At 46.6% G+C, this 14175-nt stretch overlaps 1 protein-coding gene across 1 annotated transcript in view; it reads right to left on the bottom strand.

The window, feature by feature from the left end:
- Nucleotides 1-7636: 7636 nt before the first annotated feature.
- Nucleotides 7637-14175, bottom strand: part of FNDC5 (fibronectin type III domain containing 5) — a 30396-nt gene continuing 23857 nt past the window's right edge. The window contains exons 5-6 of the mRNA XM_079988040.1: nt 10567-10700; nt 7637-8262 (exon numbers count right to left, since the gene is read on the bottom strand). Coding sequence (XP_079844166.1) covers nt 8221-8262; nt 10567-10700 — 176 coding nt within the window. The 3' untranslated portion in view covers nt 7637-8220. The remainder of the gene's footprint in view (nt 8263-10566; nt 10701-14175) is intronic.

Here is a 14175-nt window from a genome sequence, read left to right as displayed (position 1 = left end):
TTTGTATCACTGAGCAACTCTGAAGCTTGTTTTTTAAAAGTGCTGGACAGCTAATAGCTAATATGGTAGCTAATAGCCACTATAGCTTTGCAAGTAATGCCCCTTCATAATGAGGAAGGGGGGAGACAGAGAAGGTGTTTTGACTTTTCTACCTCCAATATCAAAAGGTAATGTGACTTTTTAAAGTACAGGATGAAGGAGCAGGAAAAAATAATTGCAATGAGGGAGTGTGAAAGAGAGTAGTTTGTTGCTCTGCCCAAAACTGCCACTGCTGTGACAGTTTTGCAAGTAGTGCCTTGTGCAGGAGGAGACCTGGAAGTCAATTGTCCTTTTAAGGAACAAAGGCAGAGGTGCTGAACTTCAGTCATCCTCTGACAAAAAGCTTCTAAGGAGGACTGTGTGTGTTTTCAAACACCTTGGGATATTTCTAGGGCAACTGTCACAGTCTAATTGCTAGAAATTAGTCTCTCTCCCCCCCCCCCCCCCCGCTCCCTGCAAACAGTCTGTGAAGCTATTACTGTGCTGTATGGCAAAGCATCTTCTTGAGTCCTTTTGGAATCAATTGCATAAAGCCTGAATCAATTGAGAGTGCATCAGGGCCCACTCTTGGTGTGTGGGTACTCTTAAGTATATTTTGCTGGGAGTTGCCCAGAGTGGTTGGGGCAACCTAGTCAAATGGGCGTCATATAAATAATAAAATAATAACAATAATTAAGCATTTGGGTCCCCACATATGAGTGCCAGAGTAGAACCACAGAACACCTGCAATACTGAATGCCCCTGTGTACATCCTAAGTGCATTTTGGCCACCACTGGGCCCTACACAGGTTAACAAGAGGTGTCTATCTTTCATGTCAGCACAGCTCTCTGGGCAGGAAAATTGAGCTTTGCATCTTTGAGTTATTGCAAACCGATGGTTAAAAGCAGTAAATGAGGCACCAGCTTGCAAATGAAGTCCCCGTATTGTGCGAGTTCACTCCTTCATTGCATTCACATGCACTCCTAAAGCTGGAAGTAGGCGGCGAATTCTAATGATGTAATTTGCACTACAGCTGGAACTGGGACAGAAAATCACTCACAGCTGAAATCTGGATTTTCCACCTGCCAAGACATTTAATTGGATGTCCATTCTGAACTGGAGCTTGGCAATTGTTGGAAACAAATGCGGGGCAGCGGAGAGAGATTACCATTTTCCATGGAGTGTTATGTTGTAGTCAATCTGGTACATAGACCCTTATTCGAACAACAATCGACAGCGGATCCCAAGGGTTTGAGGCAGGGGTCTTTAGACTCTACTTGGAGACTGAACCTGGGACATTCCACGTATGGTGCAAGTCCTCTGCCATGATCCCTTACAAACCATTCCTGTGGTTCAGTCCATACTCTTCTCAAATAATGCAGTACCACCTTGGATCTCATTTTAATGCATTTTATCTCTGTCCTCCTGAAATCTCCCCACATACAGCCAGCTCTGTTGTATCCTACAGCATGTTCTGATTGCGTCTCTGCTTTAAAGATCTCTGAGGGTGCTTTTTGATCGCTTGACAGTCATCTCTCTGAAGCGTGGAATTGCTTTCAGCCTGTGTTTGTTTCTTCTCTCGCTAATGGCATTTATTGCCGCACATTTTAAAAGGCTGCAATTACAGGGGATAATATGCACACCCCAACACTTTACCACTCGCAGGATGCCAATTTGGATGCTGAACGTGGAAAGGGTAGGTGAGTCTCGACATCCATTTTCCCACTTTAGGTTCTAGTTGTGGGAGGGGAAGCTGTACTGCTTTAAGGTGTGTCAGACCTGTGCAGAAGTCCTGACAAGAAGTCCAAAAGGCATGTGGTGGATGATGTGCCAGATTGGGACTTCCCAAGCCATACTATGCTGTCCAGGGGGACGGAAACACTGTAATATGGAGGGCATACTCTAGGAGGTCTGGAAGTAAGACCCATCAGTGGACCCACTAGCTCAGTGATGGCCAAACTTGGCCCTCCAGCTGTTTTGGGACTACAGTTCCCATCATCCCTGACCACTGGTCCTGTTAGCTAGGGATGTTGGGAGTTGTAGTCCCAAAACAGCTGGAGGGCCAAGTTTGGCCATCACTGCCCTAGCTGCTGTGGCTAACCTTTGACCACCAGATGTTGCAGGACCAGATGCCATCATTCTTAACCATTGGCCATGCTGTCTGGGGTTGATGGGTGATGTAGCCCAATGACACCTGGAGGACCACAGGTTTGCCTCAGCATCCCCCTTGCCACTCTTTATTTTCTCCCCCTCCTGCCTTCACCTGTTCCCAATGAGCCATGGGAGATCCTGCCCTCCCCCTTCCACAGTATGTCCTAAAAGAGGTGGGGGGAAGCCATGGTACTGGGAAGATCAGAGACAGCGTCTTGTCTCTTTTGTGCTACTCCTAGCTTCTGGGGCCTCTGAGTGAAGTCACAACCCTGTGCCCCTTTCTCCAGCTCCCCTTTGGGGTGTAGAGGAAGTGAGAGGTGAGCTCTTGCTTTGTAGCCCTGCTCGCAGCCTTTTTGGCAGACAAGCAGGAAATTAAGATGGCTGTTGGCGGGCCCTCTACTGGCCTCTGTCTGACCCAACCAACACCTGGCAATGGCCATGAAAGGATGTGATCGGGGAAGTCGCTGTGCAGCCCTTGGAACACAAGGGGCACACACACCAGTGGAAACTCGGTACCACAAATAGAGCACAGAGAAGTAGCCAAATTTGGTTGAATGTCCACTGCTTGCTCAGGAGTCCAGCTGGAAGGAGGCTTTCCTTTGGCAGCCAAATATGGAGTGCTAAATCAAACCACAGTCCCAAACTACTTTCACTCCCTCTGCGGGTGGGGCCTGAGAAACAGCTGAGTATCATGGGAGCAAACTGTAGTATCCTAATAACTAGAGCAATATCAAACCTGTGGGGAATGTCTTACATGGGGAGATAAATCACTCGGGATGGAGTTCAGATTATGGGTATGTTTGAAATGCTTCCCCATCTCAAAAATTGTGCCTCTGTGGGAAGTGAACATATCAGAGAGCGAAGTTCTAGGCTAGCCCTGAAAAGCTACATTTCTATGTGCAGGGAGTTGTTTTTGTTTTACTGCAGGAAGCCTCCCTTGCTACTTGCTAACTCAAACTGTACGATCCGAAGAACTCCTGTACAAGGTGTTACTGTGTGCTTATTTTGGGAAAGTCTCATCCCATGAATCTGCCATTTCAGAAAATGAACCCTTCGAAATCTGGCTAAGAAAGCTCCCATCTCCCCATGCAAAAAACCCCAAACCCCAATATATCATGTTTTTCACAAGGCCAGACTGAGGATCAGCGACCTTTCGAAATATCGATCTCTTTACACTCAAAGGAGATGTTCCTGTCACTGTACATTTAAAAACATGGTTTATTGCTCAAAACTGTTATCACAGGTAACAACCTTTCTGTGTCTAACAAGGCAGACAATCTGCTCTCGGCCATTGTTTTGGCAAGAACTGAGGGGAGTTAGGCCTTTCCTCTGTTTTGCAACACGTTGTGAGTAGCTGTTAATTAGGTGGTTCTGGACAACAACTCCCATTAGCCCCTGTCAGCCCAGCTGCGTCCCCAGCATCCTCAGCACTCTACAGCCAGCATGATGGAAATTGTAGTCCAAAACCTCTGGAAAGCACCAGGATGGTGCGGGATGCCATCTGCCGGCACCTTGTGTGGAAGTCGATGGGAGGGGCTGGTTGCAAGTGGCTTTGCGTGGATGTTGGAAGCTTTAGAGCAGGCGCTGACTTAGTCACCGATGAGAAGAGACACAATTTTGAAGAGGCACATTAACACTATGACAGAAACTGAAGCAACTAGACTTCTCCACCTGCAGATGAGCAGGCCCTTCCTGAGCTCAGTGAAGGCAGAGATGAGGGGGACTGAGGAGGGCCTGGAAGCAGGAAAAACACAGCAATGCAAAAAAGGAGGCGGTCATGTCATCATGGATACATCATCTCTAGGAACACTACCTAGCATTGATACCATGCTTTAGAGAGACCAAAGCACTTTGTCAGACTTGTTATCTCCACAGTCCTTACAGCAACCCTGCAAAGTGGGCTTGAAGAGCCTTGCTGGATGGTTCCAGGGTGTGTCCATCCAGGCCAGCAGCCTAACTCTCACTGTGAGCCAGCAAAAGGCCCCAAAGAAGCCCCAAAGAAGGGTATGAGCAGAACAGCCTCTCTCTCTTTCCTCTGACAAACGGGCATTAAGTGATGCACACAGTCTCAACATGGGGATTCCTGATTTATCCTCCACTAAAAGGCCAGTATTATCCCTAGGCAACCAATTAGATGTTGAGGGGAAGGATAGTGAGCTAGCTGCTAGTGTCTTGTTCAGGCCAGACACAGAGTTTTGTGACTGAAGAAAAATCTGAAGCAGAGATCTGAGTCTGACTGACTCCTTTTTCTTCCTTTCTTCTTCCTTGTCTCCTGTGCCTTGAGCCTGACATGCAGACATTTAGCAAGTGGAATGGATTCCATGGCTTTATCAGTGTGCCAAGAAATAATACATCCCTTATTAATTTGGGAACGCGGAGTGTGGGCAGGGTTATTGTTACATGCACAGGAGCAGGGTCAGGGAAGACAGTGGCATCCCAACCTGTAGTCACAGCTCTGTCTGGTAATCACTATGCATACAAGCCCTTCTCCCTCCCTCCCGGCTAGTTTGCACATAAAACACTAATCCTTTGTTTGTTTCTTCAAAGTTTAGTATGTTTTCCACCCGCTCTTGCCTCACACCTTTGTAACTTGCCACTTGCCACATGTAACTTGCCACATGTCTGAGTGATGGGGCAAAGCAAACCATGATTAAGGACGGGTCCTGAGTATGCACATAACACCAAAGCCATGGTTAAAACTATTCAAGGCTTGTAAGCCAACCCCCATGATTTGCTGGTAGTTGACCATCATTAAGTTGCTTGGCAAGATTAGGATGGTCAAGCAAAAACCATGGTTAATAATGTATAGTTTAATAAATTGTGGCTTAGTGTTATGTGTGAACCAGGCCAACCGTGGAACCGAACTCCCCTGATAGGCCAGTTATTGAGCTCAGCAGAGGAGGAATTAAACCTCAGACCAAGCCAACTTGGCATTTTGAATGAGCAATCAGAAGCCCATCTCTTCTCCCAGCGTGGATGCAAGGCTTCCTGGAGCAACATGCAGAGGGCTTAATACTGAAGCACAACAAGGGAATCTTCCTCCTGCTCCTCCCTTATCACCTTCCACAGCATTGCCACATGCACAGATCTGTCCACTTTCAGCCATGAAAAACTTATTAATTGCCGAAAATTGTCCACCACTTCTCCCACCTTTCTGTCTGGAAAGACCAAGGCAGGAATCTGGCAATTTGATTAACCCTAGGGGCAAGAAAGAAATAATGGAAAAGAGAATCTAGGATATGCCTTGCCCTTATTATACTGTGGGTGAGATGACTACCCTACAGCACACCAGATGGGTTTGGGGTCAGAACTCCAACTCAGAATGAGGCAAGTTTTTTGAAATTCCAGTTGGTGAACACGTCTGGCTTCCTACACACAAGAACTGTGCCTGGTTTTTTTAGTCTAGCTCCCCCTGCTACATGCATTGATCATGCACATATTCCTGGTGCATATCACATTCAAATCCTTGCTCAGCAATGAAGGATACTTGGAGGCCTTGGGTGTGTCACAGCTTAACCTACCTCACAGGGTTGTTGTGAGGCCAAAATATTGCTCTGAGAAAGGAAAGGTCAGGTTCAAGTAACTGAACCAAATTGATGATTCTCACATTTTGATTTTGTAGAAGACATTTTTAAGGGATTAAAAAAAGTAAGTCTCGTTGATAAGACACAATAAGGCAGTGATGCTAAGTAATGACAAAATTCATAATTTACAGCCCCATTAAAAACAACCACAGCCCACCCCCTAAATCCAACAGCATCCATAAAGGAGGATGAACCACCTTGAGCTTTTGCTGGCTAGTTGGAGTGAGTTTCTACATGGAGTTTTCCCCTCTCCAACCAATTTCAGCTCCTGTCTGAGAGGCTTTGGCCTCTGTGGCCTCTCATGCACTGAAAAGCAGTGCAGTCGCCCTGGACACTGCACTTCAAGGGATGCCACAACAGTACCATAGAAATGAGTGCAAGAGGCGGGGGGGGGGGTGTGCCAAATTTTAGCATTGCACAGGGTGCCACTGAAATTTGAGAGCCCCAAATCCACCCCTGCACTGACAAAGTTGCTGGGATGACTTGCAGAGCAGCCATCCCATGTTGGTGCGAGGCTCCCCTATACAAAGGTGCTTGACTTTGCATCAAGCAATCTTGGCACAATGCGAATTAAATTGGTGTGTTTGTTTGTTTTCAAGGATCGAAGTGTAGCTGCTTTGGCACACTGTGGGCAGATTACATCAGGCCTGGCTAAGAAGAAATGGTTTGATAAGCACAGATCCAAAGAGCAGATTACAACAGGTTTCACAGCCATTTCCTGTTTTCCAGGGAACCCCTGGGAATCGTAGTTGACATCTATCAATTTTGGTGATGATGGGCCTTGGCATCGGCAACAGATAATTCCCTGCACTAAAACTAGAGGGTCATCCAATAAAAGTGACAGTGATTTTAGCAGAGGGGAAAGAAAGCAGGGCTTCTTCACACAGAGGATAATTCCCTCCAGGCATCTGCTAATGGTGGTCACCAGCTTTCATCCCCTTAGTTAAGGACTGGGGGAATCCATGGAGGGGCCAAGCTGTCACTGGTGATTAGCTTTACAGGCATAAAATCAATCCCCCATGTCCACAGGCAGGACTAGCTACAAGGGGCCAGCAAGAGAGGAGGGCCACCACCACAGTTGTGCCCTGCTTGTGGGCTTCTTAATTGGCTCCGGGCTGCCCACAACTGGAAAATGAATTCCCAACTAGGTAGCCCAGGGACTTGGGACCTGTTGGCTGATGGCAGATCCCATCAGCCCCTGCAGCCAGCCTGGCCATCCGTCAGGGATGGTGGGAGTTGTAGTCAGTAGCATCTAGAGGGCCACAGGTTCCCCACTCCCAAGACCACACCTCAGGCCTGGCTCAGCAAGGTTCTTCTGAATTTGTATAATCTCCAGCTCCTCACCAAACTAGTATTCTCAGGATTCTTTGGAAAAGCCATGACAATAAAGTGGAATAAAACCAAAACAAGTTTGCAGCCTAGATGGGGCTCACCCTGGGGAAAAAACACCAGATGTTTCCACCATTCTTGTCTATAGTCGTCGTCAGATTTCTTTGCTGTTCTACAGAACTGGAAGATTTGGGGTTAGGGGTTTTTTTGTGTGTGTGTGGTTTTTTTTTCTTTTTTGCATTCTCTGTTGGTTATCCAGTTGGAGAAACAACATTAAATATACCGTACACCAAAACTTGGGGGGAAATAAGAAACTCACAACTGCTCAAAGTAACTTATAATAAGCAGCTAGCGGAGTCCTGAGAGTCCAGGTGGAAAAATGTGTGCTTCTGGTTTCTTTGTCTCTTTGTTTAAAGCAGCCTTCGCTAACCTAATGCCCACCAGCTGTTTGGGACGACAGCTCACTTTGTTGGCTAGCTGGGACTGATGGGACTTGTAGTCCAAAATAGCTGGTAGGCACCAGATTGCCAGAGACTGTATTAAAGACACAAAATTGAATGCCTGCAAACAGTTGTTTCTACTTAAAGCACAAATGGCAAGACGTCTGGGTGGGATTTCTAGCCAAAGTCATTGGTTTGGTCTGTGGTCAGAGGGGACAGAGCGTTCTCCAGCGTTGTCACGAAGAGATGGAGGCAGTCGTGTCTGGAATCCAGAATAGCATTTCCTACTGAAAAACTGAGCTGTGGTAAGAAGAAAGCAAACCAGGAATGAGCTGGAGCATTTCCCAAGAGACGAATGTTTCAGGACAAGACAGAGACAGACGGTCAAGGTGAAAGATGACGCTCCTCCTAGCCCCACCAGCAAATGCCCATTTGTTGGTGTGTGGGACACAGCCTAGTTCAAAGTACACTGTAGCTCAGTACATTACCGAGTTTCTTTTCTATCCCACATGGAGATGGGCTTGTTGGTTTTTTTCCTCCAGGGTATGGAAGGAAAGGCTTGTGCTACAGTCTGCAGCAGCTGAACAGAACTCTTTTCAAACAGCTCTGAAAACCTTTCACTTCCCCAGTTGCCAAATCTTGGAGGGAGGGAGGGAAAGAGACAGAGAAGGAGAAACGGAGTCCATCCATCAGGCTGTCATGCTTCAATGATATTCACTGAGGGCTTGTTTTTTGGAAACTAGAGGAGAGAGAAAGAGAGAAAAAGAGAGAATTATAAGGTACCCAGGAATGTGAAGTCAATACACCCTGGGGAAAATGGAGAATCTGTAGTCTGAGGGCTGGAGGTGAAGCTAGGATTAAACAGATGGTGTGTATTTCACTTCCATCTGAAATACAATCCACCTTTCACACTAAATCTGTATAAATCAGTGTTTGCCAGCCTGGTGCCCTCCAGCAATTCTGATGGAAGTTGTGGTCCAAAATTAACTGGAGAATGCCACTATAGTTAGTAACTATAATTCTGAAGAAAATGTGTTTCTTTTGTTTTGGGATGTTGCATGCACCTCAGCAGGCACCATCTTTGAAGGAGCATTTCCCCTATTTCTCTCTTGGGGGGGGGGGGGGGGGAGAGAGAGAGAGAGAGAGAGAGAGAGAGAGAGAGAGAGATACTCTTCCAAAGGCTTATAAGTGTTATTTGTTAATAGATTTATACCCTTCTGTTCTAAAGATTTTTCTTTCCCAGGGCAGCTTTACAACATACAGTCAAGCCAAAGCAAAATGCCATCAATAAAAAAACTCTTGATTCAGCATTTTAGCACCAGACCAGAAAGACTGGGTGAAGCTCACCAGTTGTGTCAATGGGGCATTCATGTGACCCCCCTTGGAGCTGCCGTGAGAAAGTATCTCCCTTCCTGACTTCCTTTGGAAACACCTGGAGTTGTGCAATTGTCATTGTCCCTTTGATTAACACACTGAGGTTTTCCAACATGGTGGGGGGCCCTTATGTGTCCTTAAGTGACTTTTTCTGCTACTGAAGAGGCTGTCACTGTGGCATGAATAATTCCTTCAACAGCAGAGTTAGCAGAACATGAAGGAGGTTTGTCAAAAGTTGATGCAGGGTCATGGCTGGCAAGGGCAAATGGCTACGGCACAGGGAAGCTGGAAGCATCACCACAATTAGTAGAGGTGAAGAAGATTTTATGAAGTTTGGTCCATTAGAGGCAAACCCTAACCCTTAGTTGGCCTTTGACAGCATCCCCCACCCTACCTGGTGGATATTCCAAGCTCCTTCCTTGAGTCTCGCTTTCTGTTTTTGAAAACCTGAGTGTCTCTCTAGCTCTGTTCTTTCCAGAAATAAAATGGAAACGGTGCCAGAAGCCTTTGAACTGATTGCTCAGGGAAATGTTAACCCCTCCAGGGTTCTGGCCAGTGCCTACAGAAGCACTGAACTGAGATAACTGACTTGGCACATATTGGCCAGTCCACCTAGGAGCTGGATGTGAGGGTTTGTATATTGTGTTGGGCTGCAGGGACAGGACAGTGGTCTTGCTGGTGTCCACCCAGCTGCCTCCCTGACTGAGCTGCCAGAGGTGGTCTCTGGTGTGGTGTGGAGAATCCCAGGACACTAGCTTTGGGGGTCTTCAATATCCATGTCAATACTGCCTTGTCTGGGCTAGCTCAGGACTTGATGGCTGCTGTGACAACCAGGGGGCTGTCTCAACCCCTCATGCACTTGACATATTGCAAGTCATATTCTAAATCTGGTTTTTACTTTAGCGAGATGGAGAAGGATCCAACAGGATTTTTTTTGGGGGGGGGCTGTTGATTATCACCTGGTTGTTATGGGTGGATCACTCCCTGGTAAGGTTTTGCTGTGACTTACTGTATTTTTTGCACCATAACACTCACTTTTTTCCTCCTAGAAAGTAAGGGGAAATGTCTGTGCGTGTTATGGAGCGAATGCCTACGGGCGGCATGCCTACGGATTTTCCTCCTCTAAAAACTACGTGCGTGTTATGGTCGGGTGCGTGTTATAGAGCGAAAAATACGGTAGGTCCAGCTCACCCATGAGGCAGGGTAAAGGAGCCACCTCGGGTGGCAGAAACCCCTGAAGCAGCTCCCCTGTGGGCACACTGCTCGCTCCACCACCTCTGCCAACATTGGTGTCGATTTCCAGAAAGATCTTGAGAGATCTCACTGAAATCTCACAAGATATTGAGATCTCACATGGTGCCACTATCGCCCCAAGCAAATTAAACAGAGAGAAAAAAGTAGGAAGCAGACACACACACCCAAGGCGCATACATCTCAATTTAAAAGTAAAACTTTAAACTCAATTTAAAATAAAAAAAACCAGGAGGGGCATGGCACCTTGGCAGCCACCAGGGTATTTTTTGAGGCTGCCATGGTGCCCATGGCTGTCACTGGGCTGGTTGTGTGTTCAGAGGCAGAACATGGACTTTCAGCTCCAGTCAAAGCAAAGGCTACTTTTAGAGAGGTTGGTTGCCTTGCCTCTCCCTCCCCAATTCCTGGCCCTTCTCACCTTGCTACGCAGGAGGCCCCCGCTCTGGTGTTCGGGGGTGCTGTTTTCTGAGGTGCTCTTGGTTTTCTCCTTGTTGTTATTTGGTTCGTTGTCTTTGATGATGTCGTACTGCCTGCAGAACAGGGCGATCACCCCTGAGGGGGAGAAAAAGCATCACAGGTCCCTCTGCCTTCCAGAAGGGCAACCAGGAGTATCGCCTGAACACCATTTGTTCCTGCGGCAAACCGTGAACCGCCTGGGGCCCTGACCAAGGAGCTGTGGCTGACTCAGCTCCCTTAACCAGGCCAAGGTCTGCAAGGGAGTGCAGCTGGAAATAAAAAGGTAGCGCCTGCCAGCTCCCATCTCACCCCAATCCGACATGAAGTTTAACTACATGGAACTGTATTTGTGCAGAATGCTCCATGTCACTCCTTAGTTGTCTCCTCATTAAAAATGTAGACCTATCTCCCCCAACCTGGTGCCCACCAGATGTTTTGAACTACAACTCCCAGCAGCCACAGCAGCACAGCCATATGATGCTAGGGCTGAAGGGGACTGTAGTCCAAAACATTGGGAGGGCACAAGGTTGGCGAAGGCTGCTTTAGACCTTCTCTGGCTGTCTCTTTGGTGTTATTCTGTCAAGGTCTATTATTGGCATTTGTACATATTTTTATATCACAACTGAAGAAACAAACATTATTCCTCCCCGCCAACTGAAAACAAAATAACTGGGACAGGCATGATGGTGACGGAAGTGTTATAAAATATCAGCCGCATTAGAGGGAGTGAATATGAGGGAAACTATTCACTCCCTCTATCTCAGGCTGTTTTGGAGAAGCCAGTCTTTGGAGGTGAGAGCCTGGCTTGGGGTGGAAAATGAGGGATGGAGAGATCACCCTATGTGGGGATCGGGTAACTTTTGGGATGTGAATCTGAGCCAGGTGGAGATTGGAGTCTTTGGGGCCTTTGGATTTGGCAGGAGTGTGAAACAAGATTCGGAATATTCTATGGGCCCTACCTTCAACTATGGAAGCCTGGCAAACTTGCTAATAAGGAATATGACTACTGTTGGGTTGGAGCTCCCCCGAGATTTGTCTTTTAACACCAAAGACTATCAAAAAGATCGGCAGAGGGGACATGAAAGAGAGCTAAGAGCCTCGGACTTAAGATCTCTGGGTTGATGGACTTTTATTGATGGAACTGTTGGTAGGGGCCGAGACCGGGGAGGGGAGTTGGTGAAAGAAAAATTGGGAATCTAAAGTGTATATCTTTTTTCTTTCTTTTTTTCTTTTAATGAGAGATGGGAAAATCGTGGAATGGAATTTCTATGATCTCAGGGGAAACGTCTTAAGAGAATAAGTTCAGATATATAAGTTTTAAATGAGAAATAAGATTAAATAAAGTAAAAGTGGTTAATTGGTAAAAGACAGAATGGAAAATTACAGTATGTTAAGATAAGTTATAAGGATAAAAACAAGGATGAAGGATTTGCTGAAATATCTATTTGAAGTAGAATACAAAGAGGGGGGGTATGAGGAGGTCAAGGAAATAAGTTAAGAAAGGGAACTATATTAAAGTTGGTTTTTTTGATTGTATTTTCTTCTTCTTTTTTTCTTTTTGGCTGTTTTTTGCTTTTTATCTTTTTATTTTACTTTTCTTTTGGATATGTTGTGTTTCTGTATTCTGTGTTCCTTTTCGTAATTTTTTTTTTTTTAATTTGAATAAATATTATTTGGAAAAAAAAATGTTTTGTGGAGTCTTTAGGGTTCTGTCAACATTTCTGATAAAGTTAATTATTGGCAGATTAAAACCAACCAAAACACAGCAAATATGAACGTTCCATGGCCTCACAGCAGCTCAACCAATAGCACCAGAGGCTTCATGGCCACAAGGATAATACAGCAAAGGCTCTCCAAATAACTAATATCTATAGTTGCTCAGGTGGCGCCTGTGGGTTAAACCACAGAGCCTAGGACTTGCCAATCAGAAGGTCGGCAGTTCGAATCCCCGCAACGGCATGAGCTCCCATTGCTCGGTCCCTGCTCCTGCTAACCTAGCAGTTCGAAAGCACGTCAAAGTGCAAGTAAATAAATAGGTACCGCTCCGGCGGGAAGGTAAACGGCATTTCCGTGTGCTGCTCTGGTTCGCCAGAAGCGGCTTAGTCATGCTGGCCACATGACCCGGAAGCTGTACGCCGGTTCCCTCGGCCAATAAAGCGAGATGAGTGCCACAACCCCAGAGTCGGCCACGACTGGACCTAATGGTCAGGGGTCCCTTTACCTTTACCTATAGTTGCTCAGCTTGCACCAGTGAGTTGCCCATCGGGATAGACTAGTAGTAGCCAATATGTTTGCCCTCCTAGCCACCCCTGATTATAGGCCATGCTTTCTGGGAATGATGGGAGTTGTAGTCCACTGCCTACCTGTTATACGTTATAACCTCCTGAGGAATTATTTCAGGTGGCAAGTCAAAGGGTGGGCTGGCTGACCTCAAAGATTACACAATTCTGTTTTAAGCAAAGTAGTTTTGGAGCGTCACTTGTGCGAAGGGGCTGGAAGGCAGCCCTGTCTGCTAGCAAGCAAAAAGCAGGTGTTTGTTTGGCAGGGCACACACACAAGGGTGGTGGGGAAGAGGAGGGCAGTGGAAAATTCCTTCATCTCAGAATCCAGGCTGGGCACCGGTGACAAACGGAGGGGATGGCAGCATTTCCCACAACTGCCTCTGTGCTTTAGTGTGCTTGAATTGGCAGGCTTTCTGCTTGCGCGTTGCAAACACGATGTGACGGCTGTAGCAGGAAAGGGCAGCAGTGCAAATGACCCATCTCTGTCCCCGTAACACGCTCCGAAAAGAGGACACATTTCTACGCTCTTGGTAAAGATTAGATTCAAGAGGAAATGCTGCCTTGTGCTTGTAACCGAGGCCTTGGTGCTGGTTCTCCTCTTTGAGGAAGGCTTTTTTGGAGAGATTAACATGGCCAAATCATCAGCCCTGCAACTCAGTTCAGGTGATAGAGCAGCCTTCCTCACCCTGCTGCATCAGGTCAGAGGTTTTGGCCTACAATTCCCATCAGTCCCAACAGGCATCACATGATGCTAGGACAGATGGGAGCTGTAGTCCAAGACCAGGTTGCACCAAGACTGTGTAGGATCAGCTCAAAACATCCCTGCAAAAGTGGAGTATTGTGTTCAGAGAATCAGAGAATCCTAACATTGGAAGGGACCACGAGGGTCATCTGGTCCAACCCCTGCAATGCAGGAGTCTTTTTGCCCAACATGGGGCTCAAACCCACAACCCTGAGATTAAGAGTCTTGTGTTCTACCAGCTGAGCTATCCAAGGAAGTATTCCACTCCAATAAGCATGTTCCCGCCCATGAAATTTATGCAGATGCCTATCAGCTCTGGATTGAAGTGATGGCGAGCTGGCCTGGAAGCCAGACCATCTGATTTGGAAACCCCTATAATACCAAATCAATGGAAGGCTGATAGGAATGGAAGGGGGAGCCTTAGATTTGTTCCTTCTGCCTAAGCTCTCAACATAAAGCAATTAATAAGTTATTGCAGAATATGTCAGCTTGCAAAGCTACTTTTGTAGGGCTGGCTGTTCAACAGCTTTGTTTTGTACCCCTCTGT

This window comes from Podarcis cretensis (genome assembly GCF_951804945.1).
Source record: "Podarcis cretensis genome assembly, chromosome: 8".
Classification (NCBI taxonomy): domain Eukaryota; kingdom Metazoa; phylum Chordata; class Lepidosauria; order Squamata; family Lacertidae; genus Podarcis; species Podarcis cretensis.
This window is presented reverse-complemented; position numbering and strand designations above follow the sequence as displayed.